The sequence below is a fragment of the Acomys russatus genome, chromosome 4 (genome assembly GCF_903995435.1).
Source record: "Acomys russatus chromosome 4, mAcoRus1.1, whole genome shotgun sequence".
NCBI lineage: Eukaryota > Metazoa > Chordata > Mammalia > Rodentia > Muridae > Acomys > Acomys russatus.
The window spans coordinates 65209574-65237475 of NC_067140.1; the positions used below are offsets into that span (position 1 = coordinate 65209574).

Below are 27902 nucleotides of genomic sequence, written 5' to 3' on the forward strand. Positions count from 1 at the left end.
CTCAGCTCTCCCCACTCTAGGAACCTGCTCTCGGGGTAACGTGGATGCTGAAAGGGAATGTCAGTCATACCACAGCAGCAACCTTCGGGTACGAAAAATAACTACAGTAGGGTTATAGCAGATCAGCTTTTTTTTTTTTTATTCTACATTTGAGAGAAACTAATATTTGATATTCTGAAATTTATGTGTGCTGTAAAACTATCACAAAGTATATAACTAAACACATGAAGCAAAAATGTTCTCATGGGGATTTACGATCTGAGGATACCCAACGCATTCCTTCCTCAGACCCAAGAGTCTGTCACCTGCATCATGGTGACTCAGTGTACATTTATTTCAGGGCATCTTGATGAGAGCATTTATCTTTTGCAAGAAACCTCATTAAAAATATTAAAACAAGCCAGGTGGTGGTGGTGCATGTTTTTAATCCCAGCACTTGGGAGGCAGAGGCAGGCGGATCTCTGTGAGTTTGAGGCCAGCCTGGTCTACAGAGAGAGTGCCAGGACAACTAGAGCTGTTACACAGAGCAACTCTGTCTCAAAAAAACCCAAAGACAAACAAACAACTAAACAAAACCCAAAAACAAACCAAAAAACCAAACAAAAACCAAAACAAACCCCAAACATCAAAAGATCATGATTCAAGGATTTCAAAACCCAGTGTCACAGGCAAAGCCTCATTTTCACGGAAGACAAAGCACTCCGTTCTCTCCACTTCCAGCAGCTCGTTAAGAGAGGTCACGACAAGGTCGTGGTCCTGCAGCATCTCTGGGTAGCGGGCCACAGCTCGCTCGATCCGGGCGGAGCGCCTCACGGGGGTGATGAGCTTCATGCTCTGTACTTCCGGCACACCGCATATTCTGAAAGAGACCAAAGGATGTGCTCAAGAGCTTCACGGCCGCAAACACGGCCTGCCTTTATTTTGTTTCTTACTTCATAATATGTAGGAACCAGGCCCGACTGGGCTGCCTGCCTGTCTCGCTGTTTCATGTCCTGTTTCTGGCAGCTTCCACGTCTGTGTTTATCTTGGTTAGCTAGTCCTGTATACTGCTCTGAGAACACGCCCCTCCCTTCCTCGAGACTTTTCCTCCTGTGTGCGATTACCTCTTGAAGGATTTCACCTGGGAGGAGGATTCCTGTTTGGCTGCCTTTAGGGCCTTTTGGTTGACTACCACTTTGTGTTGCTTATATAAGAAAATGTGAGCATTTGTTGATTGACATTTGAAGTGCTGTTCTGTAAGTAAACCTTAAATATACCAAAAAAAAAAAAAAAAAAAAAAAAAAAAAAAAGGCTCTTTGGGACTCTGGGAATAAACCGTTGCCGCGGCTGCTGCTGCGGCTGCTGCTCTCTTAGCACGAAGGACCCGCTGTGTTAGTGTGTGTGTGTGTGTGTGTGTGTGTGTGTGTGTGTGTGTGTGTGTGTGTGTGTGTGTATGAGTTAAATCCGCAGTCCCTTGCCCTCGACTTGGTACCGCGGTGGCGCGGCATAAAGCATAACTGGCTCTTCAGTGTGAGCCTCACAGGAGTTCTCAACCTACATGGCTTTCCCCTGATGCTCAGGAGGTCCATGGCAGTAGGATGCCATGAACGCAGGGTGGAAATAGTTTTTATGTGATGTCAACTGCTTTACAGTTGCTATTTATTCATTTCATAAACGTTTACAGGTTGTGAGGAAACTGGGCTTCACACCAAGCTTGACTGCACTAACGACTTCCAAGATTCCTTTTCATGTTGACTGTAAATTACTCAAAATCTGTTAAGATGCTGGACCAAACCATGTATTGAAACCAGAACAACTGTGCATCTTCCCTGCAAACATGCCAATGCATTCGGGGGCCTTTCCATGAACGACTGACCTTAAATTTACAAAACCAGTGGCTGCATTAGCTTATGTATATATATACACATTTTTTTTTTAAACAACATCGCTCAGCTGGAATGCACTCATCTGGACTGTAACCAGATCTTGAGGGCCAGTTTTAGCATTTCAATACAGAGAAGCACCAGACCAACCACCAAAAAGCTCTTTTCTGTGTCAGGCTGGTGGGACAGAGGAACATGGAGGGGGGGGGCTGGATGCAGGGGCGTGTGGATCCACTAACCCTGCAGACTGCAGCCCTGATGTCAGTGTGGTCATGTCTTCTTAGGGTGGGAGGAGGGAGGGTGTGTATGCAGAAAAAAAGACCCCAACTTGCCTGACAGGTTCTACCCTGCACTTACCCTCAGCCCTTCCTGAAGCCAGGGATCTGGGCATCTTTGCTGACTGAGGATGGATCCCGGAGCTCCTTTCAGCACCGATCCTGACCTTTCTCAGCCTCATGAGAGCTCAAGACTGATCACTGACCTACTCCTTCCACCACGCTGTGGGGCCCTGGGTGTGAAGCAGCGGTATCTAAACTACTGCTTCTCTGGGCACGTGTGCAAACAAACAAACAAACAAACAAACAAACAAACCCGAGAACTGCACTGAGTTAGGTCCACGTGCACAGCTGCCTGGAGTTTGCTTACCTAGGGACTGGGGCGACCTGTAGTTTGATGCCAGCATTATCCCACTCTGCTGTGGGCATCTGTGGTGCTGCTGTAACCTGCTCCTTTTCCTTTAGAGAAGGGCATGGCTGCCCAGACACCTCCTTCTTGGTCAGCTCTTCCATGGATGCGGTATTAGTTTCAGCAGCTAATGAGTCAGGGGTGGCCACTGCTCACACAGGCCAGGAAGAGAAGTAAGAGGTAAGCAATTTACAATTAAACTAAAAGTCAGTAAACAAGAAGGCAGTTTATACAGTGACTTCCCAGTGACCCTCCTGGACTCCACATAGTAAATAAAGAGCTAGGACTCCAAGTGGCATTTATATTTTATTTCCCTAGCTGCATTTTAAAAAATAGTATTTTTATGCTTTGAAATACTTCTACATTTATAAAATGTATATTGACCATATCCTGTCAGTGCCTTCTAATTCCTCCTAGGGCCCTTTCCTGTAAGTTCCACTGCAATGCCCTGTAACCCTGGCCATCCCACGAGGCAGCCTCAGACACCCTCCGGGCCTTTTGGCCAATTGAAGATGGATCCTTGTTCCTTATAGCACTGACCACATTCTGAGCTCTTATTCGCTCTCATGAGAACTCTCTGAAACTAGTCACTCACCATCCATCCTCTTACCACACTGTGGATCAATTTTCTTGACATTATTAGAATTAATTGACTCAATCTCTTAATCCCCTCATGTCCCAGAGGTGACTACCTGAGTATTACGTTAGGTTGTGAATTAATAAGCTGGGCAGTGGTGGCGCATGCCTTTAATCCCAGCACTTGGGAGGCAGAAGCAGGCGGATCTTTGTGAGTTCGAGGCCAGCCTGGTCTACAAAGTGAGTCCAGGACAGCCAAGGCTACACAGAGAAACCCTGTCTCAAAAAAAAAAAAAAAAAAAAAAAAAAACCCAAAAAAGTCACAGTAACACTTTTATGACAGCTCAATAACAAAATGTCAAGTAAACCAGACGGAGGTGGGCAGCCAGTGGGTCTAGAGGCTGAGACTCAGAGAGGTCAATGGAGCCAACAAACACAGAGGTGTGACTTCCACTTCCCCTTTACGCCACACATCTATGTGGCGAGTCTCTGAGGTTCAGGCTCGCTCTCTCAGCCTACCTTAGAATATTCTACTCTGTTCCCCAAAGTACTAGCTACTCAGCTGGTTTTCTATATGATTTCATGGTGCTTAGTTAAATCTCCTCTTCTCCTCCTCTCCCTCACCCCCCTTTTTCAAAAGGTCTTACTTTGACAGCCAGGCAAGGTGGCGCACACCTTTAGTCCCAGTACTCAGGAGGCAGACGAAGGTGGATCTCTGTGAGTTCAAGGCCAGCCTGGTCTACAAAGTGAGTCCAGGACAGTCAAGGCTACACAGAGAAGACTTGTCTCAAAAAAACCAAACCAAACCAAACCAAACCAAACCAAACCAAACCAACCACCACCCCCCCTCCAAAGTCTTACTTTATAGTCCAGGCTGGCCTTGAATTTGAGGAATCCTCAGCCAGGACTGCAGGCATGAGGCACCATGGCTACCTTAAATCTATCCTTAAAGGAAAAATATTTGATATCTAGGGTAATAGTAGCCTATTTTATCTTGTAAAGATATAGCACATTTTCCCTTTCTACTCACATGAACATTTATTATATGCCACTGAGTTTGGCATAATTACTCCCATAGACACATTCTTCAAAGGTTCTGAATAGTGGCAGTGACAGCTAAGTAAGGGAGAGGCCATGAGAGAACATGGTTTAGATAAGTGTGGTGGTTGAATAGGTGTGGCCCCACAGACTCCCGTGCTTGAGTATTTGGCCATCAGGAGTGGCACTATTGGGAAGAAGTATGTCACTGTGGAGGTGGGCTTTGAGGCCATATATGCCCGTCACACCCAGTGGGACAGTCTCCTTCTGCTGGCTTCAGGTCAATATGCAGAACTCTCAGCTCCCTCTCTAGCACAGTGTCTGCCCGTGTATTGCCACGTTTCCCACCATGACGATAATGGACTAAACCTCTGAAAATGTAAGCCAGCCTTGATGAGATGTTTTCCTTTATAAGGGTTGCTGTGGCCATGGTGTCTCTTCACAACAAAACCCTAACTGAGATACTTACGATGATTAAACACTTCACTTAAACTACGGTGTCTCTTCCTTTTGTTTTCCATGGAGGACTCCAGGAAAGCAGGACACATGGTCCAGGCTGCTGAACACACGAACCTTAGCTCAGCATTGGGCAAACATGTAATTTCAGAAGTAAGGCAGTGGATGGCTACAGCACAAAGGCCAGGCCATGGAGACCAAGAGATGGGAGGTGTCTCACAGGACTCATTCCTTAGGTCACCTACATGTTCCACAGCGATTTTTACTTGCCTATCTCGAGAGCATGTGAGAGTTAAAATGCAAAGTTAACCATACCTTCTGTGCTTCTGCTTGGATCTTGCAGAATGTTCAGAACCTCGCACAGTTCTTGTATTGGCTGGAGGCAACAAAATAAATAATTGGTGTTAAAAGCATTAATGAAAACACTGAGCTAAGGACTTTTACTTAGCATCTAATAAACTTTCTACAATAAAAATGTTTTCTTTTTAAATCCCATATTCAATGATAAACACACTTAAGCTGATTCGGTTTTAAAAGATTCATGAGGCAAAAACTGGCCAGGTAGTGGTGGTGTACACTTTTAATCCCAACATTTGGGAGGCAGAGGCAGGTGGATCTCTCTGAGTTCAAGGCAGGCCTGGTCTACAGAGTCAGTTCCAGGACAGCCAGGGCTACACAGAGAAACTCTGTCTTAGAAAAAAGAAAAGAAAAGAAAAGAAAACCTAAAAATCAAATCAAAGAAACACTGGCATATCCAATTTCTTTGAAGAGATGTGTTCAAAGTGTCTTACAATAAATTTCTGTAAAGCAGGGTGTGGTGGCATATGCCTTTAATTCCCAGAACTTGAGAAGCAGAGGAAGAGGGAATCTCTGTGAATTTGAGGCTAGCCTGGTCTACAAAGAGAGTTCCAGGGAAGCTAGGGATACACAGAGAAACCCTGTTTTGAAAAAACAAAACAAAACAAAAAAGAAAACAAAAATTTTGTAAATAAAATTCTCTTTTCCTATTAACTTATATCATTAAAGATGTATTCCTACGTAAAGATTCTGGCTCAAAGATATAAAACTAACTATATAGGTGGGTTAGTGATGGACTGAACTGAATGCACTAAGTTATTTCTGACTACTGCATCCTGATGCTATATTTAACTTCCTGTCATTACTTCCCAAACAAACTGTGTATTTCTACAATTAGTGTGAGGCGAGACATGAGTACTTGGCAAACAAAACAACATAAACAAAAAAAAACAAAGAAAAAAAAACCACCAAAAAAAAAAAAAACCCTCAAAATTCTACCTGTATAGATGTAACTTTACTTTCTAAGAAGTAATTCAACTGATGCATCGATAGAGAATATATTCTATCGCTGAGTGGTGGTGGCCACGCCTTTAATCTCAGCACTTGGGATACAGAGGCAGGTGAATCTCTGTGAGGTCCAGGTCAGCCTGGTCCATAGAGCGAGTTCTAGGACAGCCAAGGCTACATAGTTTGTCTTGAAAAACAAACAAACAAACAAACAAACAACCCCCCCAAAACAAAAAATAACCAAGAATACATTCTACTTCAGATTCGGTGATTGCCTCATGAAGTAAAGTAAGGGTAGACCAGGCTGGCCTAGAACTCAGAGATTTGCCCGCATCTGCCTCCTCAGGGACTGGGGCTGGGATTACAGGCAAGTGCCACCGCGTCTGGCTGCTAGTTTGTGTTAATTGTGACCCTGCCACATGTGCACACAATACACCTTGACCATATTTACCCTCTTACTCTCTTTACCCCTATGAATGGAAGCTTAACAGTGCATTATTGAACATCTTATTGCAAACAACAAAGATAACACACGAAAGAGAATTTTAAGCCAACCATCCCAGACAGATACTCACTGCTGCTCCAGTTTTAATGGCCTCTTCGTACAGTCCAACAGCATCAAAGGTGCCTTTACTTGCCAGTAACTTTGCTTTGCACACCCAGAATTTGGCAAACTTTTCAGCCTTAGGAATGCTGGACAATACGGTAAATATTTCATTAGGAAGTACACCCTGAAAAAATAAATACCAGATATAATTTTTACCACTTCACCATTTTGTTTTGTTTTTCCCAAGATAGGGTTTCACTATGTAGCCTTGGCTGTCCTGGACTTGTTTTGTAGACCAGGCTGGCCTCAAACTCACAGAGATCTACTTGCTTCTGCCTCCCTGTGTGCTGGGATTAAAGGTGTGGGCTACTATTCCTGGCTCTACCACTTCAATGTTAATGCTCGTATTTTTGCAGGTATAACCATTAATTTTTCTAAAGTTAAAATTTCAGTTTTTCTGAGGTATAGTAACTACATAATAAACATATACATATCCCCATTTTAATTATACATTTCAATAATTTTTAACATTAACCTTTAAATTTAAAAGTGATTTATTCATAGCCGGGCGTGGTGGCGCACGCCTTTAATCCCAGCACTCGGGAGGCAGAGGCAGGCGGATTGCTGTGAGTTCGAGGCCAGCCTGGTCTACAAAGTGAGTCCAGGATGGCCAAGGCTACACAGAGAAACCCTGTCTCAAAAAACCAAAAAAAAAAAAACCAAAAAAAAAAAAAAAGTGATTTATTCATTTATTATTTATACAGCATTCTGCCTGCATATGTGGCAGCAAGCCAGAAGAGGGCATCAGATCTATGATAGGTGGTTGTGAGGCACCATGTGGTTGCTGGGACTTGAACTCAGGACCTTTGGAAGAGCAGCCAGTGCTCTTAACCTCTGAGCCATCTCTCCAGCCCTAACCTTTACATTTTAATAGTTACACAAGACAAAACAGACAGAAAACCATTACCACAGCATAAGGTAAAGAATATGTTCAATAGTTTTATGGGATGAAAGACCCAAACAGACTCAAGACCCAGTGTAATAAATATTTACATATTAAAAATACTCAAAATACTACATATTCATAGTAGTGTGAACAGTGAGTTAAGGCCACTTTCCATGTGACTAACCACAGCATGCATCAAGAACAGTAGATATATGCAAAGGGCAGGGTATATGTGTATGTAGGTACACTGGGGGCTCATGCAGGGAGATAGAAAAGAGAGGAAGTTTCACACAAAGAGACTTAGAAATGGCTTCTGGCAAGGGCCCAGGGCAGGGTGTGGACTCAGAAGTCCAGGCTTGGCTATATTCAGAAGCTCCTCTGGAGACGTGGAGGCACAACTGTACACTCCCAACTGAGAACCACCAATGGTCAAGGAAAGGAACATGATATAAAAGGTACCTATAACTCAACAAAGAGGGGCTAGAGAGATGGCTCAGCGGTTAAGAGCACTGCCTGATCTTCCAAAGATCCTGAGTTCAATTCCCAGCAACCACATGGTGGCTCACAACCATCTATAATGAGATCTGGTGCCCTCTTCTGGGCCTGCAGATGTATGTGCAAGCAAAACACTATAAATAAACAAATCTTTAAAACAAACAAACAAAACCCAACAATTTAACAAAGAAGAATGAACACCAGCACAAAAAGTAAGGGGCAGAGGAGACAGTATCAGCAGAGTGGGAAGGGAACTTCACTGCCATAGAACGGAACGAGCCAGGCAGTTATGAGGAACTCCCCCAGAGCCTGTGAAATACAAAATAACCAACAGTGCAAGATGAAAATTCACAGTTCCCAAGGTCACACCTACTTCTCACTAATTTCAACATCCATATAAAAGAATTTCCTGAAGGTTGAGAACAAAGTTCAACACACACTCAAATGAACCATACAAGAAAAAAGTTTAAGGACTGGACAGATTAACAATTGTTTACACTGAAGAGTCTTGGAGAGTTAGCTAGTACATATGTATGCATGTATGTATATTTAGAGTTAACTAGTATATACATATATGTGTGCATATATGTATATTTAGAAAACCAAGGATAAAAATACAACCTACAAATATAATTTAAGACTGGGGCTTGGTGCACACCTTTAATCCCAGCACTGGGAGGCAGGGATGGGTGGATCTCTGTGAGTTTGAGGTCAGCCTGGTCTACAGAGCGAGTTCCGGGACAGTCAAGGCTGCACAGAGAAACCCTGTCTTGAAAAACCAAAGCCAACCAACCAACCAAACAAAGCCTCTGGAGAAGGAGAATTAAGGGATTACTTATAAGGACTCAGATAGCCCTGACTCAATAAATCAAAAATTCCAGACACAAGGAAAAAATAAAAGCAGGAGCTTCAAAATTTTAGAGAAAATAACTTGTAGTTAGAAATTCTCCCCAAACTACGAATACAGCACGAGGGCAAGATAATGGTGCTTTTCCAAGGATAAGAACTCAGAGCGTCTGCATGTCATTAGCAAACGTGTTTGAATTCTTATCTACCGTGTTATTTTGCTTTATCAATTTATAATTTTCTTTATGAAACATGGACAAGATAGTAAACACAGAAATGGAAAGAATACGGACACAGGAGCATCCTATAAGTGGAATTACAAAGCCAAGCATCAGTTACATGTGTGAGCAATTGCTAACTATGGAGTGTTGGGGGATGGTCTGATGTATTTTGATGCAAATTAGTGCTTACTGTCTATAAAAAGCCATACCACCTGGGCAGGGCAAAGGAGATAGGTGGGGTTAGGAGAGAGAGAGGAATTCTGGGAAGAAGAAGGACACCACCACCAGGAGAAGGAGACCTAAAGTGAAGAGAGTAAGGCCGCCATGGGTTAGCTGGAGGAGAAGCACATGGCCTGCAGCGTGGATGGAGAATCCAGCCCAGATAAAAAACATGAGCAAGTATTTGGGATTATGGATGGGAGGTAGCTTGATAGAAGTTATTGGAAGCAGAAGGCATGGGATTGAGACAGGGATCCCATGCCTGCCCCACTATGGGAGGCAATTTAGAGGACTGATATCTGCTCTGCCCCAGGTTAACTAAGGCTATTTTAAAATATAACAAGTGTGTGTTTTGATGGATTGCTAGCCGGGAATACTGATAATACAGATAATTTTAGAAAACAATAATGGAAGGTGAGATCTGTTGATTAAAGCAGGGTGTTTCAGTCTGTATATATATCAGCGATATATCCCTAATATAAACCAACACAGATTTAAAACTAAAGAGATGGAAAAAGATCTCACAGAGGAACTAAAAGAAAGAGACAGGGAGCGAGAAAGGAAGGGGTTTGGCAATATTGATATTGGACAAATCAAAGCAAGTTATGTGAATCTACATAACACTTAGAAAACTAGACAGTAAAAGTTGACAAATAAAAGGAGAAACTACCATTACATAAGCCTTCTAGAACAACTCTGGCATAACTCTCTCAGAAAGGAACACATTGGGTAACAAATAGAAAACATATTGTTTTAAACACTTCTGTAATGTTTACTAAAAGTGATCAGTCATTAGACAACTAAGAAAAGTTCAACAAATTCCATCACGCAGAATCCAGAGAAGGCCACTTTATCAACCACGATACAATTAGAAACTAATGACAGTAAGACAAAAGTCACTGTAAGTATGCTTTTTGTTTTGTTTTTTGAGACAGGGTTTCTCTGTGTAGCCTTGGCTGTCCTGGACTCGCTTTGTAGACCAGGCTGGCCTCGAACTCACAGGGATCCACCTGCCTCTGCCTCCCGAGTGCTGGGATTAAAGGCGTGCGCCACCACGCCGTAAGTATGGAATGCAAAGATCTCCTTCTAAGATGACTTCGGAGTTAAAGAGCTCCAAATAGGAATTCCCAGCATTTAGAAAGAAATATAAAGCAGCGAGAACATTGGCTATCAGCCAGCTACTCAGTCAGCTGGTTAAACTTAGCTAAAAACCCACTTTGGAGCTGAGTGGTGATGCTGGGGTCTGAGCCCTGTGAAGGTTTTCTGCCTGGCAGTGGCTCTGGCTGGGCCCTGCCCGCAAAGGAAAATAGAGGGAGGCTGGCAGGGTTGAAGGAGTCTTTTCATTTGCTTTCATTACCCTAACAATAGTCCCTCACCAGGGACAACAGCTGGTTCTCAACGACCCCCCCCCCCCAGTACCTTTCACCTCAAGATCCGAGGCTCCCTTCCTCTCATCCTAAAAACACTAGCATTTGTTGGGTACTACACCCTACTGGAAGTTGGAGTCCTATTTTTTTTTTCCAAAGCTCACCTCTTTTAGTGATATACTGGGAATCACATATGGAGCCTTCCTCCATTTTCTGGCATATAACTATAGGAATAAGGTTATTGTGTAATTCAAATGCTGATTTCTGTACCCCCCCCCCCATATCTGGTTGCAGTCCTTATTCTGAGAATCTCCTGACTTAATGTTGTGTAAACACTGCTCCCCAATTGTCCCCTGATATGCTAATAAAGCAGCTATAGCCAATTGCTAAGCAGGGGAGAGAATAGGGCTGGACTTCCTGCCAGGCAGGGGAGGAGGACAGAGCAGAGGAAGTAGGGGATTCTGCCATGGCAGAGGCACAGGAGACAGCAGGAGAGAGAGCTGGAACAGGAAAAGCTACAAAGTGCAAGTGTCTCTGGGATGTACGTTGGGAGAAACCAGATTAGCTTAGAGGGTAAAGAACAGAATAATAATGCTCAGTTATTGTGTTGTTATTAAGCAAATTATTAAACAAATATAAAAGAATCTCAATTATTTGTGTGATAGCCAGGTTAAGAGAGAGACTGAGAAACACACAGTTTTATAAAATTAACCGTAACATATAACTCCTAAACTCCTGGGAATCTCCAGTCTTCTGCATGCTAATGAATTAATTGATGACTGGCAGCCCTTAGGTAGGCTCAGGACGGTGGCTGGTCACAGGACAAGAGACAAGCAGACTAAGAGGGCTGGGGCATCAGTCCTACCCCAAGCCTCTGGGGAGGGAGTGAAGGGTGAGCTGACCACGAATGGTCTAATACAGGCACGCCTACCAAAAACTGCAAGTGGTAGTGCATGCCTGCTGTCCCAGCACCAGGGAGGTGGAGACAAGGGAATCCCTGGGGCTCACTAGCCAGTCAGCCCCCAGCCTAGCCTATGTGGGAGTTCCAGGCCTGTGAGACCCTGCCTTAAAACAACAAAAACAGTAACAACAACAAAAAACCTAACCCAAGGCAAATCGATCCCTACCACACCCCCTATCCTCCACCCTCCAAAAAGGAAGCCAGTGCCTGAGGAATGACGTGTGAGGTTGTCCTCTGGCCTTCACATGAATGTGCATATAACTGTACCTACCCTTCCTCCCCCCCCTGCCACCTCCCCCCCACCCCCCCAACACCCCTGCATAAAGGAATGTATTCATGTATCTTTTTAAAAATAAAACCAAGATCAAAGCAACTAAACAAACAAGCCTCTGACATTTAATTACAAAAGGAGAAACAGTTAATGTTTATTGCGGTGAAACTATTAAAATAATGGTCCCCTGCTTCCCCCTTAAGCTCAACACTAGCAGATGGGTTTACTTTACTGCAGGTAGGGATCACTCTGCCTGGAGGCTAACCATATCAATTTTTACTAATGTATTTTTCATTAAGGCTTCACTCTCATACCCTTTGTTTAACCTATCTGTGGACTCCAAGACACAATTAGGTAGCCATGTCTAGCTACCAAGAGTGTAGGAACCAGGCCTGACTGGGCTGCCTGCCTGCCTTGCTGTTTCATGTCCTGTTTCTAGCAGCTTCCATGTCTGTTTTTATCTTGGTTAGCTAGTCATGTTTACTGCTCTGAGAATGCACCCCTCCCTTCCTCGAGACTTTTCCTCCTGTGTGCAATCACCTCTTGAGGGATTTCACCTGGGAGGAGGACCTGCTGTATTAGTGTATGTGTGTGTGTGTGTGTGTGTGTGTGCGCGCGTGCGTGCGTGCGCGTGCGTGAGTTAAATCTGCAGTCCCTCGCCTTCGACTCGGTACCGCAGTGGAGCAGGCGCCACAAGTGGAGGTTCCACCGAGATTAGGGAAGGAAAGGAGGAAGCTGACGGATCACCCAAGGAAGCTGGCCAGCGCCTCAGGGAGGTAGGAAATGGGCGTATTGGAAATAGGTGCCGCAGGTTCGTCCATGGTTCTGGTGGACTAGTGATTAAGGCACTGGGATTAAGTATGAGAGTGTTAAAATGGGTGCCGCAGGTTCATCCACAGTTCTGGTGGATCAAGTAGTGAGATTGTTAGAGGATCAAGGCACTGGGATTAAGCATGAGAGTGTTAAAGATTTTATAAAACCAATAGAATTGAGTAGTCCTTGGTTTATGGTATCGGGAGAGCTAAATATCCAAGATTGGGATCAGGTGAAGTCTGATCTCCAGAGGACTTTACGAAATGAAGGGTCCAACAGTGTTCCTATCGCTGCCTTTTTGTTATGGTGTCTTGTTAGAGATGTGCTCAGGAGCGAGAACGCAGCTAAGAAGTTTGAAACTTGCCCTAAATGAAGTGCAGGAGGAGCAATCTGTAAAATCTTTGGCCCCGTCTGAGATTGCCTCTGATATATCTTCTTCTAATTCTGAGGAGGAAGAGGCAACTTTAACCTCTGAGATACGGGCCCTAAAGAAGAAGTTGAAGGAGTGTAAGACTGAAGGAAAAGAAACTAGAGGAGAGCGGCCCCTGGTGTATAACCCAGATTATCAAAGTCAATTGTCTTTGGCAGAGCCTTCTGCTCCCCCTCGGGGAGTAGCCTTTCCAGTAGTGGAAGTGCCTCAGCCAACTAACCCAGGGCAAACGCAGAGACAGCACGAAGTCCTCCAGTTTAAAGACATGAAACAGCAAGACAGGCAGGCAGCCCAGTCGGGCCTGGTCCCTACACCAAGAGTGCTCAGGGGCGCTGGAGAGATGGCTCACTGGCTAAAAGCACTGGCTGCTCTTCCAGAGGACCAGGGTTGCTTCCTAGCACCCATATGGTGGCTGGCAACCATTTGCAACACAAGCTCTGGGGAATTTAATGCCTTCTGGTCTCCATGGGCACCGCATACACATGATGCATGCAAAGCATTTATACGCAAAAAAAAAAAAAAAAAAAAAAAAAAACCCAAAAAACAAATAAATACATCTTAAACCATCTCCCCTCTGCCCCCCAACCAAAAGTTTAGGAGATTCCAATTTGAAAAAAGAAACTTGCATATTGACTGAGATTTCAGTCCAAATGTTTATTCTTTGGACCCTCTCACCACTGCTGCTACTGTCACTGCTATTCTCCATTTAAGAGTAGCTCGGTTTCCGCTGAGGAGACGGCTACTTCCTCCGCTCCACAGGAAAACTGTTGTAAGCAGCAGGACTGGCTGCAGGCTGCATCTCACCCTCCTCACTCACCTCCTCGATGAGCCGCAGGCATTCTGTCAGAGTGCTGTTAATCTTATTGGATAGCTCCAACTGGGCTTTCTTTTCTTCTTCTTCTCTTTCAATGCTCTTCCAGAATGAAATGTTCATTTCCTCTATGATTTTTCTTTTTGTTTTCAATTTCATGGGAGGTCGTTTATAGGTTTTCCCTTTAGATTTCTGCCATTCTTCCAGCTGTTTCCTGTAACGTGAAGGAGATAGGGGTTAGTTCTTTTCTGCCTGTCAAGTCTGTCAGTAAAATGTAAAGTAGACCATGTCAACTTCCCATGGCTCTTGAAATAAAATTAACAATGTTCTCTATGGCTGTGCTGCCGTCCTTCCTGACTTCACATCACAGTCCTCTTCCTGTCCCTCGCTACCCTCGAGGAGCTCTGGCATCCTCTCAGCATCCCAATCCAGGCTCATTCCTGCCTCAGGGCCTTGCACCTTTGGTCCTCTGTTCAAGTGGTCCTTACTTGAAGAGTACTGATCTGCAATTATCCTGTCTCATGCAACCAATGTGTTTGTATTCTGCCTCCTCCACTAGGTCGCAAGCTCTCTGAAGGCAGAGCTGGATGTCCAGTGCACAGCACAGTGCCTGAGGATTTCAGTGACAGTACAGTAAAGTGTACATTTTTGAAGTGTGTGATTCTGTGGGTGTAAATTCATAAGACCATTTGATTATACCAATAATCAAGATATAATATAGACCAAATCTCTTCAGAGAGCCAAGCTTAACTCTAAGCTCCAGCTCCTGAAAACCACTGTTCTGCCTTTTGTCTTTATGGTTTTGCCTTCTCCAGAATGTCAATAATTATAAATGACAGTTGCTGTCATTTTTCTCTGACTGTCTGGAAGACAGGCGACGGGCTTCCAATCTGTGCAGTGCTTGCGTTCATGACTTCCATGTTAACCATGCCGAGACACATGATCTTTGTTGCCTCTAACCCCGTGGTTCTCAGCTTTCCTAATGCCGTGGCCCTTTAATACAGTTCCTCATGCTGTGGTGACCCTCAATCCTAAAATTACTTTTGTTGCTACTTCATAACTGTAATCTTGCTACTGTTATGAATTGTGATGTGTCGGGTATGCAGGACGTCTGATGTGTGACCTCCCAGTGGCTGCGACCCACGGGTTGAGAACCGCTGCTCCAGTCCCTAGAGTTCGTATCTCCCTGGCCTCCTCCTAATCCTAACGAAGGCAATGTCCCTTGTCTAAGCCAGCGCACTTCTAGGACTACAGTGCCAGAACTCATCTCTCTAAGCTTTCCATGTCCGCTCCGAAAGCCTTCCTTGCTCACCTGAGCCTGGCACAAGGCGGGAGACGAGGGACAGACGGATCTAGGCCTTTCCATAGACTTCATTCATTTTGCAACCAGACACTGCAACATAGCACACACTGTCATATGGCCCTGGCTGCGAGGTCTAGAGCAGAGCTTGCCTTCTCACCGAGATCTCACTGCTGGGAGAACTTCCCCCCATTCAAACAGCCAGCCTGGCCCCATCCTCAGTCCCAGTGCCAAACACTGGGTTATTTCTTTGTAGGAGGCAAAGGCTCTGCTCTGAGACCACGTCCTTCATGCTGTTGCAAGTCTCACCACTGTCCAACTCCACACGCTCCTTTCACGCTTGTAGGGAGTGTATTTTCTATTCTGTGAGGTATGTCCAACTGCACCCCAAGGAGGCTCATTTGCATCCTGGGACTGTGACTGGCCTTGGGCAGAAAGAGGAAAAAAACCTCCAGCTCACCTTCAAGCTCCATCTACAGCCCTAAGCCCCAGGAACCCGGGCCCCGATTTCTACTATCTGAACCCTGGTTCAGCTTACTTTCCCCAGCCTGGCCACTCATGCTCCCAGCAGCAGCTTCCCGTTCCTTCCTCTGAGAACTCTGCCACTTACTCATGGGCTTCTTCTAGCTATTGAGCTCACTACTCTGGCTCCTTTCAACCCATGCTGTTCTGCCACTCTGCAGTCTCTGCAGGACACTTCTTCTGGTCTGTATTAGCAACTCCCATTTTCTGCTCCACTTCCATTTTTACCAAAACAAACAAACAAACAAACAAAAAAAACCAAAACCTTATAGAGAGTGATCTACAGAAAATTAGTGGGCTGGCTAGTGTGTTAAGCATTCATGTTTATTGTAGCTTCATATCTTCTTTTCAGGCTCTAGCTAGGTGCCACTTAGGAGCTCTCTCTCAGCAAAGTACATACATACGTACGTACGTACCTACCTACCTACCAACATACATAAATGTGTGCACATGTTGGTGGTATTGGGGTTGAATTTATGGCCTCACACACACTAGGTAAGTATGCTATCACTGAGCCACAGTCCCAACCCCAACCACTATCAGTTTGCCCAATAATCAATTTTTATTTTTGAGACAAAGTTTCTCTGTGTAGCCTTGGCTGTCCTGGACTCACTATGTAGACCAGACTGGCCTTGAACTCACAGTGATCCACCTGCCTCTGCCTCCCGAGTGCTGGCATTAAAGGCGTGTGCCACCACTGCCCGGCTTGCCCAATAATCTTAAAGTGCACTATGCTGGAATCAAGGCAAAGTACCTCCGATCCTTCATGTCGGTCTTGATGTGTGGATGGGTCTGGCTTGCACTCGGGGCTCCCTTCCTACTTGCTGCTGCTGTTCCAGCTTGAGTTTTGGGAGCAGTCTTGCTTAGAAAATGGCTCTGAGGAGGAACCTTTTTGAACTTGGAGTCCAGAGTCTGTGCTTTCTGCTGAAAGATGCTATTGCATTTATTGTTATGTGTTTTATTTGCTCCAACGCTAGGCGTGCTTGGAATGACTGCATTAAAGTTGCCAGCTGTCAAATTAGGTCTCTGGCTTATGGGTCTTGACTTCTGCAGAATGCATGGTGCCTGGGGTCCAAGGCAAGGCTTCACTGGCTTCTGATCCTGCCTCACGTTTGGATGTCTATTGGTAGGTCTTCCCTGAAGCACGTCAGGATGGGAACTAGGCTTTGTATGTTTTACTTTTTGTTCAGCAGCAGGGCACGACTGTATCTTAGTTTCATTTGGTCTTCCATATTGAACCCTGTTAACCTTCATGCCCTGTGTGTCCTTGACCACTGGTTTCTTTGATGTCTGAGTCTTATTATGGGCTGGAACAAAGTGAGAGGGAGCTGTTCGTGGGGGTTTTTCTCTTGGTTGTGCCGAGTCTGCAGCTGTAGAAAGTTGCTGTGACTTCACTGGCTGAGCTCTGATTTGTGTGTTTCTGACAAACTGTTTGTTAGCTCTGTCTTTCAGAGCAACACGAGTAACCGAACTTTTGCTCAGGATCTGCTTAGGAGGCAGACTTCTCTGAGTTTGGTTAAAAGAGCCAGTGTTTGGCTTCCTTATGGGGTATAAGTCAGGATCTCGCTTCTTAGGTTCTAGCAAGGTCTGGGGCACGTTCTCTTTGTCTGTCTCGTCAGGAAAGCCATCCAAACACTGCTTTTCACCATGGGTGTTAGCCAGGGCATCTGTGCACTTAGTATTTCCTTGATGTGCCTCCTGCCGCTTTGTGGTTTTCAGTTCCTGTGTATCAGGGGACCGCCTGGGCTTTCTTGACAGTCCTGTAGTGGATGATGCAGCTTTGGGCTGCCACTGAGTCTTGCTGGATTGTTTCCAGTCTGAGTTAGAATGAAAACATCTTGACGTGAGCCCTTTGCCTGGAAGCTTGGATGGCTCCAACTCTGGCTTCTGGGGCCCTGTGACACTGGCTGGTTTAGTCTGGAGTTTATTGTTGATGGGCTTTGTAGTTTTGACAGGCAAAATGGCATGACTGGAAACATCTTTTTTGGGTCCAGGAGTCTGAAAACACAAAGAAAAACATGTATTTAAAAGCTCATTGTTTGTTTTTGAGACAGGGTCTCTGTGTAGCCTTGGTGTCCTTTGTAGACCAGCCTGGCCTCAAACTCACAGGGATCCACCTGCCTCTGCCTCCCATCCCAAGTGCTTGGATTAAAGGTGTGTGCCACCACGCCCGGCAAACAAACAAACAAACAAAATAAAAGCTCATAACAATAACTCACTTTTTAAAATGATGAGAGTAAGCATAAGCGCATGCTAGGAAACAATCTTGGGGTAGTATTTAAGAAAAATAAACATAGAATACAGAGACTTGCCTTTGTATGGAGGTGATTTTTGCAATTTGAGTTTCTAGTAGAAGTATGCCAGTCTTTTAACTTGTCAGTGAATTTAAAAAAAAAAAAAAAGAAAAAGAAAAAAGCATGTGCCCTTTATGTTCCAAAGAAGAATGGTCCTAACTGGCCTGGACAGACATGCTACAGTCTCAGAACACAATAACCTGTAGTACATATCTCTCAGCAAGTCCTCCCTTGTACAGACACATCAAACATTGTTTTTTCTTTAGATGGTTGCCTAGGAAACAGTTTAACTCTGGAAATCAGTGCCATCCCCGAGCACTGGGTGTGTGTTGGCGGGGTGGGGGGCGGGGTGGGTGAAGCTAGGAGAGAGAGAACATTGCAACACGGGGAGACTCTTAGATACCCCTTCTTCTTCCCTCTTCAAAAACTGCCCAAACCCAGAAAGACAAAGTGAAACAAAGAAGTATCTGAAGTTATACCTGCAAAGTCAAGATAGAATGTTTTCTTTGATAGAAAATAGATTTTCTTCATATAATATGTTCTGATCATAGTTTCTTTACCTCAACTCCTCTGAGATTCTCCCCTGCCAGATCCTTTTGGGAGGCGGGAGGGGGCCTTCCCAGGAGAGGAGAGGACAGGAGAGGAGAGGACAGGAGAGGAGAGGAGAGGAGAGGAGAGAAGGAGTCCTCCAGGTGAGAGAGGGAGCCAGACAGATGGTTAGGGAATCTCTCAGCTGACTTCCCGGAATCAGGCCTCTTAGGTGGCTCGGACTCTCTAGCAGTTGGGCTGTTTCTGTGGCTCTGACTCCTAGCAATCAGGTGCTTCTTTAGTTATACAAGTTTCACAGAACAACGAGAGACTAATGATTATCCAAGTGGTACAGAGTATGTGCTCGAGTTTTCATTACATGTCCAGGGTTACAAGTTCAGCTACAATTAGAAGACACAAATAGAACAGATTGCATTGCTATTATTAGCAGCCCTATAACTCTACCTTAAAGAACCTAAACAATGTCTCCTCCAAAACAAACACATTTAATATATGGCAGGCTGCTTCTAGGCTGGCAATGTTTGTAGTATGAGAGCACTCCAGATAATCAGAACATATCTGATCTGGTCTTTTTATGAACAGCAAATACTGACACCTAACTTCTTTTACTATATGTTTCATCATCTATGCTATAAAGTAGGAAAAGCTTATTTTAGTCAGTTTATCTTATTTACGGAGTTTTACTCCTTCAGGAGTATACCCTGTATGCCGTCCTATCTTTAAACTACATTGTGAGGGAGCTCTCAGCCTATAATAAAAAGAGACCTTGAATCTGTAACCTATTCTCCTGGCCAGTCAGGGTTTGTCAATAGTTTCTGTTTACCCTGCACCAATATACTGTTTGAGTTAGTGCATGGGCAGAGACCCCAAGAACATTCCTGAAGTAATGGCCTCATGTAGCTATGTACTTGTTTGTGCTTACTGATCTCCAGGACATACGGAAGACTTCCAAATAGTAACTAGATAAAGTTAATTTTAGGGTTTTTCTAAAAAGACACAGACATAATTTTTCTTAGGAAAAGACATAAAACTGAAACACAATGCAGAAAGTCCCCACACAATACAACACACAGAGAGCAAACCCCAACGTTAGAGATAGAAGGACAGCCACTGTAGCAATCCGCTCAGCATTGCTGGGACTGGAGCAGCTGTGCTGGCCTCCTGACTCTCGACACTTGCAGTGAATACGGCTGGGCCTCCTCACCTCCTCACCTCTCTTCCCATCCAGATCTTTCCCCTTCCTCCCTTGTTAGAAAACAAACAGAGATCTAAAAATATTAATAAAATAAATAAAAATGAACTAATTGGAATAGGACAAAACAAACAGATGGGGAAAAAAGCCAAAGAAAATACTCAAGAAACAGATCTAGATGTGGAGCCATACACATAAGATAGAATTTGTTTGTTTTCTCGAGACAGGATCTCTCTGTGTAGCCTTGGCTGTCCTGGACTCGCTTTGTAGACCAGGCTGGCCTCGAACTCACAGTGATCCACCTGCCTCTGCCTCCCGAGTGCTGGGATTAAAGGTGTGCGCCACCACTGCTCGGCTATAAGATAGAATTTTAAGTTTTTTTTTTTTTTTTTTTTTTTTTTTTTTTTAATTAGTAAGTACCTTGGTTAGTTTTTATTGTTAACTTGAACTTGAGAAGATGAAACATCAATTGAAAAATTGTCCAAATTAGATTGTCTTGAGCCATGTCTGTGAGAGATTGTCTTGATTGATATGATGGACTAGCCCACTGTGGGTGGAACTATCCCTACACAGGTGGTCCTGGGTGTATAAGAAAGCTAACTAACAGCCGGGCGTGATGGCGCATGACTTTAACCTCAGCACTCTGGAGGTAGAAGGCAGGTGGATCTCTAAGTTCAAGGGCAGTCTGCTCAACCAAATAATAAATAAATAAGAAAAGAAAGAAAGAAAAGACAGACAGATAGAAAGAAGCTAACCTAACACGAGCCTGGGAGTGAACCAGAGAAATGAGCCGGGAAGCAGCATTCCTCCATGGTTTCTGCCTCAGTGCCTGGCCTGACTTCACTTAGTGATAGACTGTGACCTTCAAAATCAAGCCAATTCAGCTTCAAGGTACTTTTTGGGACAAATGTTTCATCACAGCAACAGAAAAGAAACTAGGGCAGTAAGCAGATGTTGTAGTCAAGTGACTTAATTTTGGACAAAAGGAGAACTGGTTACAGGAAACTAAAAACTAGGGAGGGAGACCTTCCTGGTAGACAATGGGCAGAGGGCACTGGAGCAGCCCAGGGAAAGCAGTTTGCCCCGGAAGAGAACATGGCATATTAAAGAACATACCTCCAAGGGAAGATACAGAAAGGCTCAAACTACTACTACTCTCTTGATCACACCGTGAAAACACTGGGTAAATACCTAAAGGAAATCTCAAACAAGAACCACATGACATCAGGACAAAGAGACCACTATCACTGTGTTGCCAAGGGCCAGATGAAGAGGAGGGCTGAGGTGGGAGGCAGGGTGAGATGGGGGAGGGCTGAGATGGGGAGGCTGAGGTGCGAGAGATGAGATGGGAGGAGTGGCCCTGAGTGGGGAAGGAGGGTGAGGTGGGAGGAGGAGTGTGAGTGGGGGGGGAGGGTGAGATGGGAGGGCTGAGGTGGGAGGGCCAGGGTGCCAGGGTGAGATGGGGGAGGGCTGAGGTGGGAGGCAGGGTGAGATGGGGGAGGGCTGAGGTGGGAGGCAGGGTGAGATGGGGGAGGGCTGAGGTGGGAGGCAGGGTGAGATGGGGGAGGGCTGAGGTGGGAGGCAGGGTGAGATGGGGGAGGGCTGAGGTGGGAGGCAGGGTGAGATGGAGGAGGGCTGAGGTGGGAGGCAGGGTGAGATGGGGGAGGGCTGAGGTGGGAGGCAGGGTGAGATGGAGGAGGGCTGAGGTGGGAGGCAGGGTGAGATGGTAACCACATGACTGTACTTATCTATGGACCACTAACACTAGGACCTAACATTCACTTCAGAGCTCTCCATCATCACTTACTGAGAAAGTGGGGGTGTTGGTATGGAAATGTCTAAATGTGTATTTTTATGGCTTACGTTTCTTATACGCTTAACAAATTTGAGATTTAATTAACATGCCAAAAATTTGTTTATAAGGTTGTACAACATCCATTCCCACAGAATGCCAGACATTTTTATCAGCCCAGAAAGAGATTTGTTAGAAGTCATTCTCCATCACCCTTTCTCCAGTCTCCACAGGCCTCAGTAACCACTGAGCTATTTCCCCCTCTACCTGCAAAGCTGGAGCTATTAAATAGTGAATCCAAAAAATGGTGTGTGTGTGTGTGTGTGTGTGTGTGTGTGTGTCTCCATTTCCCTCTAACATAATATTCTCACTCATATTGTACCATGTAGCAATATTATACTCCGTTTGTTCTGAAAGAGTCTCATGTAGCCCAGGCTACTCTTGAACTTGATATGCAGTCAAGGACGACCTTACCCTATTAATCCTCCCGCCCTCCTTGTTCAGAGTAACCTTACAGACGTGTGCTATCACACCTGCTTTACACGATGCTGGGATCAGATTCCCAGCTTTGTATACGCTGAGCAGGCAATCCACCCACTGAGCCCACTCCAGCCCAGCACTTCGTTATTTAAAACAAACCCAACCAAACTGTAGAAAGCTTCTTTTTAGAGAAGCTTTATATTCTTAGAAAAAAAAAAAAAATAAGCATGATGGTTCCCTCAAACTTCATTTCCAAATACGGCGTCATTACTTGTTTAGGGTGGAGTAATATTCACTGCATGGCTATACATAGTCATCCATTAGTTAATAAACATTTGGGTTGCTTTTCCCCACTTGGGGGTTTATAAATATGTTACTATGAACATTTGTGTCCAGTTTTTGTGTAAGCACATATTTTCAATTTTAGGAGTATATACATACAGAATTTCAGAATCGTCTGGTAAATGTTCACCTTTTAGGAAACTAAGTTTTCTCCAAAGTACCTACATCAGGCGATGTTCCTGTCTACAGTGTATGGGGGTGCCAGTTTCCCACCCTCCCAACGCTACCTGGTATTTTTGAATGCAGCTATTCTAGCAAGTATGAAGTAGTTTCTCACTGGTTTTTTTTGTTTTGTTTTGTTTTTGGTTTTTTGAGACAAGGTTTCTCTATGGGGCTCTGGCTGTCCTGGACTCACTTTGTAGACCAGGCTGGCCTTGAACTCACAAAGATCCACCTGCCTCTGTCTCCCGAGTTCTGGGATTAAAGGCGTGGGCCACTATGCCCGCTCACTGTTTTTTTGTTGTGTGCTTGTTTGTTTCCTTTGTTGTTGTTTTTGGTAAGCTCGAGAGTGTGCATGTGCGTGTGTGCATGCCTGAGTGTGTGTGTTTTACTGGGGATTGAACCTAGAACCTGGTACAAGCCAGGTAAGCATTTTCTACTGGTCTATATTCCCCAGACTTATTTTTTTGAGACAGGGTCTCACTAGACTACCCAGCCTGGCCTTGAACTTTCAATTGTTCTGCTTTTAGCCCCCAGCATCAGGGATTATCAGCCTGTTCTGCCAGGCCTGCCTCTCATTGTCAATTTGATTTGCGTTTTTCCTAGTGGTTAATGATGTGTTGATCATTTCTTCTTGTGTTTATCTTCTTTTGAGAAATGCCTACCCAGACTCTGCCCACTTCAAAACTGAGTCATCTGTGTGTTTGAGCATGTCACACACACATCCTGGATACTAGATCCTCATAAGATATGTGACTTGCAACTGTTTCTTTTGGAAACTTTTTATATCTTGATTTTAGACCAGCCTGACCTGACTAGAGTATTACAAGTGGTAAAACTGGTCATTCAGTTTCAAGCTCTCCAGTGAGAGAGAAAAGCTATACTTAGAACAGGACATTAGACCTGAGAGAGAGATTTTAGCGATAAATTCAACTCCTTCATCAAGCTCACAAAGTGAGCTGTCCAAAGCGAGACGGAGAGGGAGTTAGAAGCTGGTGCAGGTGAGAGCGCAAGTTTCTGACTCTATTTTTAAACCATCTCAGAACTGACAGATCAGGTTGAAAATCAAAATAAATGAGCGAACATACAAGAAGGCAGAATCGCCTTCAGCTAAATTTACTTTCATTCCCTCTGAGCATCTGAGGTAGAAGGGAGAAAATTCACAAAGGATGTAAGAGGGCTTGAGTCGAGAGAGATTCATTCAAGGCTGACTAGGAAAGGCACTGTTAGACTCTAGGGAGGATTCTGAGGACCCTTGGTAGGAAAGATATAAACATAAGAAAATAATGATACAACGAAATAGGAGCCATCATAGCGCTGGGGAAGATATTAATACATATCAGTGCTTTTATATGCTCTGGAATAATTTCTAAAAACCCAGTATATTCTTGAAGCAGCCCACGTATTCAATACAGTTAATTATGAGAATGAGATAGGACTTGACTCTCACTGGTAGTATAATTAGGCCAAGGACTTAAGATCTTTGAATCCCATTTCTCTTATATAGACATGGGCACAACAGTAATAACAACAGTAATATCAACCTTTTCTAGGATGGGTTTCACAAGTTAGTTTCAAATTAGGCTTCTTGGTCCAGCACTTTATTTTATCTCTAGAGTGGTATGGCTTAAAAGTTAAAGTTTAAAAAAAAAAAACAAAAAAAAACCACAGGGCTGTTTACTTACATATTTAGAAGATGGTGGTTTGGGGCAGATAGTCTTGGCTTTTAGATAAGGCCTATGAAAGAGTAAAGAAAAAATTAATCCTTGGTACAGAACAATCAGGAAAGCTTGGAAACAATAGGGATTAAAACATTATCATTAAGATTTTAAACCAACAGACTTTCTGTATAGGGTAAGAAAAATTCAGCATTACTGTTTAGGAAGAAGCACCCTCACTACTCCTTCCTCGGCTCTGTGCTCTCGTACCAATTCCTTTTGTGATTTTTTTTCCTCCATGCTATCCTATGCAAAAATGTAGCATTCTGATAGGAGTAATGAGATGAAAGTGGCTTCCTCACAGTTATAGTCTCATGTAAGCGTCAGCTCTTGAGTCCTGAGGGCCAGATGTGAGAGAGAAGACAGCCAACTGCTTTGCTTAGGAACTTCCTTGCTGTATGTATTTTGAGAGGGACGGGTGGCTTGCATATAACCAACTCTCCAGATCACGGGTTACACATTAACAATTTCGATTAAAGAAATATGGAAAACAAAACTGCACTCATCCTGACCGTGTAGCCTTTCCCCCTTATTCTCTAAGCCAAACCGTTCTTGTGGTTTACATTTATCTTGTACTGGGAATCACAAGCAGTTTGTAGATGATTTCACGTCTGTAAAAGGATGTGCAGTGCTTCACAGAAGGGCCTGGACCACCTGCGGGCTTGGCTACCCGTGAGGACGTGAAATCCAGCCAGTGAAACAAAAGGAAAGATAAAACAGAGCACGATGCAGACTCCGTCTCCATGGACAAAACCCCAGATGACCAGAGCCTGCGACGTGCTTAAGTCTTGGCAGGGATGTCTCTGGCTTTATGCACTAAGAGTGACGGACAGGCCTGGGCAATGTATGCCGGTGGTGGAGTGATTGCTGTATGGCATCACAGGCCTGGGTTCCACTCAGGAGGAGGGAAGGAGGGAAGATGAGAGGAAGGAGGAAGAGGAGTGGGAGGGAGGGAAAGAGGGAGACATTACAGGTACTAAATGAATCTTTGTTGAGGAAAAGATTTTGGTTCATTTAATCAAGTAAGCAGAGGTGAGGAAAAAGCCAAGGTAAAATTATCTGGGCTGGGAAGATGACTCAGGGTAAGAGAACCTCCTGTGCTTATGGGGGGCCTTAGTTCAAATCTCCAGCATCCACATAAGCATCAGGCATGGTGAGTGTGCCCATAACCCTAGGCACTAGGGGGTGGACATGAGTGGATCATGGGAGAGTGCTGGCTAGCCTGCTTAGCCTAAACAGTGAGCTTCGGGTTCAGTGAGAGCTCCTGTCTTTTTGTTTTGTTGAGATAAGGTTTTTCTGTGTAGTCATGGCTGTCCTGGAATTGATTTAGACCAGGCTGGCCTTGAACTCACAGCGATCTGCCTGCCTCTGCCTCCGTGAGTGTTGGAATTAAGGGTGTGTGCCACCATGCTGGTGAGTGATCCTGTCTTAGGGGAGTAAGGTGGAAAGTGATAAAGCAAGACACCCAACATCCCCCTTTGGTACACGTGCGTGCGCGCGCACAGACACACACACACACACACACACACACACACACACACACACACACACACACACACACACACACACACACAAAGATGAGCCATCCAACTGGGAGGAAACTACACCTGTGCTAAGCAGGAGAGAGAAGCAATAGGCCAAAGATGGTATGGTGCTGACACCTCAAAGGTACAAGAGAACATCAAGGGATGTCACTAAGTTGGAGGAGACTGGTGTGCACCACTGGGGGCTGACTGTAACCACTACTCTAGTCTTAGTGAGCCAATACCAGAACCAGTGCCTTCCAATTCCTTGATCAAAAACTGCTTTGCTGGGAACCAACTTTCCCAGGAAAAAAGAAGGAAGCCAGAAAGGCTTCCAGAGATGTAGGCGATACTATAGAGCCTTTCTTCCTCTGGAGACAGAAAGAAGGAAAGAAAAAATTAATGCCCAAATCTCTAAATCTCTGCCAACAGACAAGACACTGCCTAGGGTTTTTTTTTTTTTTTTTTTTTTTTTTTTTAAATCTATTATGCCTGGACTGTTTTGTTTTGTTTTTTAAATCTATCATGCCTGGACTGAACTGTTCCTTTTGTTGCTATTACGGGATTACCATGCAAGTCAAACAGACTGGAAACAGACCGGCTGGTACCTTCACTGCTCTTAGCAACCAGGGCAACAAAGCCAGCGTAAACACAGGAAGGGCAACTCACTTGGCGTTGGGGTCCTTCAGCTTTCCCTTGGCGGCCAGGTACTCCTGGAGCTTTTGCCATCGTTCTTCTAGAAAAACATGGGCACAAGCGCACAACAGAAACTTAACAGAAAATCCTTTACATCCTTAAATATGATACTAACTGTAGCTATTTTGGCTTTGATAACGCCACCCGTCCTGTTAAGTTTGCTTTCACATTAATAGCAACACCAACGGGTGCCAGCGTCGGGCCAAGCCCTTTCCTAAGCTGTTTATACTAACACGACAATCCTATGAGGTATTTTGCTGTTTGAAATTCAAGAGAGGGTAAGTGATATGCTTAAATTTACCTACAAATAGGCAGCAAAGCCAGGGTTTGAAAGCAAGATTTTTCTTTAGATTTTTATTTTTTAACCCTTGAGTTTAAAAAAAAAAAAAAAAAGTGCCCCTAGGACGGCGCAGGCATCCCGAAGGTGACACAAGGGTGGGGCATACTTAAGAGGAAGGTCTCCAGGTCCCTCACAGAGATCAGGGTCCACAACATCCTTAAACCTCAGCTCACATTTTATCAAGCAACCTCCAGACAGCGTACATTTTATCAGTCAACCTGCCGAGGTGCAGAGACTCAGACTGGGGCAGAAGTGGCCTCGGGAGTGACTCCTGTCAAAGTTACGGCCAATAACCAGCAATGCCTGGGTGTCCACAAGCGGCAATGGAGCGCGTCACTCTCCGCTGTTACCGGGATCCGGTGTCCTTAACCTATCTGAAGCAGGCAGGGGGCTGCCTGGCAGCTTTTGCGGGAGACTGCCGACCATACTTACCCGCGGCTGCGCTGGTTGTGGGGCCGGGTCCCACCATGACTCTAGGGCGACAGTTTCTTTCTTCAAAAGGCGCGCCTTGTTCTTACAAGAAACCGGCGTCCGTCTGGACGCTCCCATTGGCTTCCGTGTCTTTGAAATTCACCAATAGGAAAGCGGGGAGGGCGGGCTAACAAGAAATGAACGTTTTGCGGTTGGCCTCCGGGCCTCCCCGAGGCGCTGCAATTGGAGGATCTCCTAGAAGGTCCCGCCCTGTGGCCGGGTCATTTCCGCAGCAGTGCTTCCGGGCCGGTAGTTGGTGGGTGGGGCAGAGCTGACTGGCTGGCTGGCAAAGAATCAGGTTTTACTGTAGCCAAATTTGAGCCAAGGACAGTTGTGGACCAGGGAGAAACAAGCCAGAGGCAAAGTCTCTGTGCTGCTCAGTATCAGTTAGGTTGGCTTTGGCTGCAAATAATAGCGTGCCAAATGAAAATGGTCCACATTAGTTACTGTTTTCGTACTCTGGCTTATGGTTTCAGACTCAAGCCAGGGTTTCTTAGTCTCATCGCTTGGGCAGAGCATCCTAGCATAGAGAATGTGTAGCTGAGGTTATTCTTTGCCTCATCGCGGACAGGAAGCAGAAAAGGGGAGTGGAAACAGGAAGTGGCCTGGGCAAGATAAAGTCTCCATTGCTGTCTCTAACGATGTAACTCCTTCAGGCCCTATCTGTTTTCCCTGA

The 27902-nt window shown here is 44.8% G+C and overlaps 1 protein-coding gene across 1 annotated transcript; it reads right to left on the reverse strand.

Moving 5' to 3' along the window:
- Positions 1–287: 287 nt before the first annotated feature.
- On the reverse strand, positions 288–26910 carry Ckap2l (cytoskeleton associated protein 2 like). Its single transcript, XM_051144921.1, has 9 exons — positions 26862–26910; positions 26389–26512; positions 24164–24215; positions 16425–17668; positions 13855–14062; positions 6497–6652; positions 4932–4992; positions 2508–2694; positions 288–859 (listed from the first exon to the last, which is right to left on the reverse strand). The coding sequence occupies exons 1-9, from the start codon at positions 26908–26910 to the stop codon at positions 634–636; spliced, it is 2307 nt and encodes a 768-aa protein (XP_051000878.1). The 3' UTR covers positions 288–633.
- Positions 26911–27902: the final 992 nt, after the last annotated feature.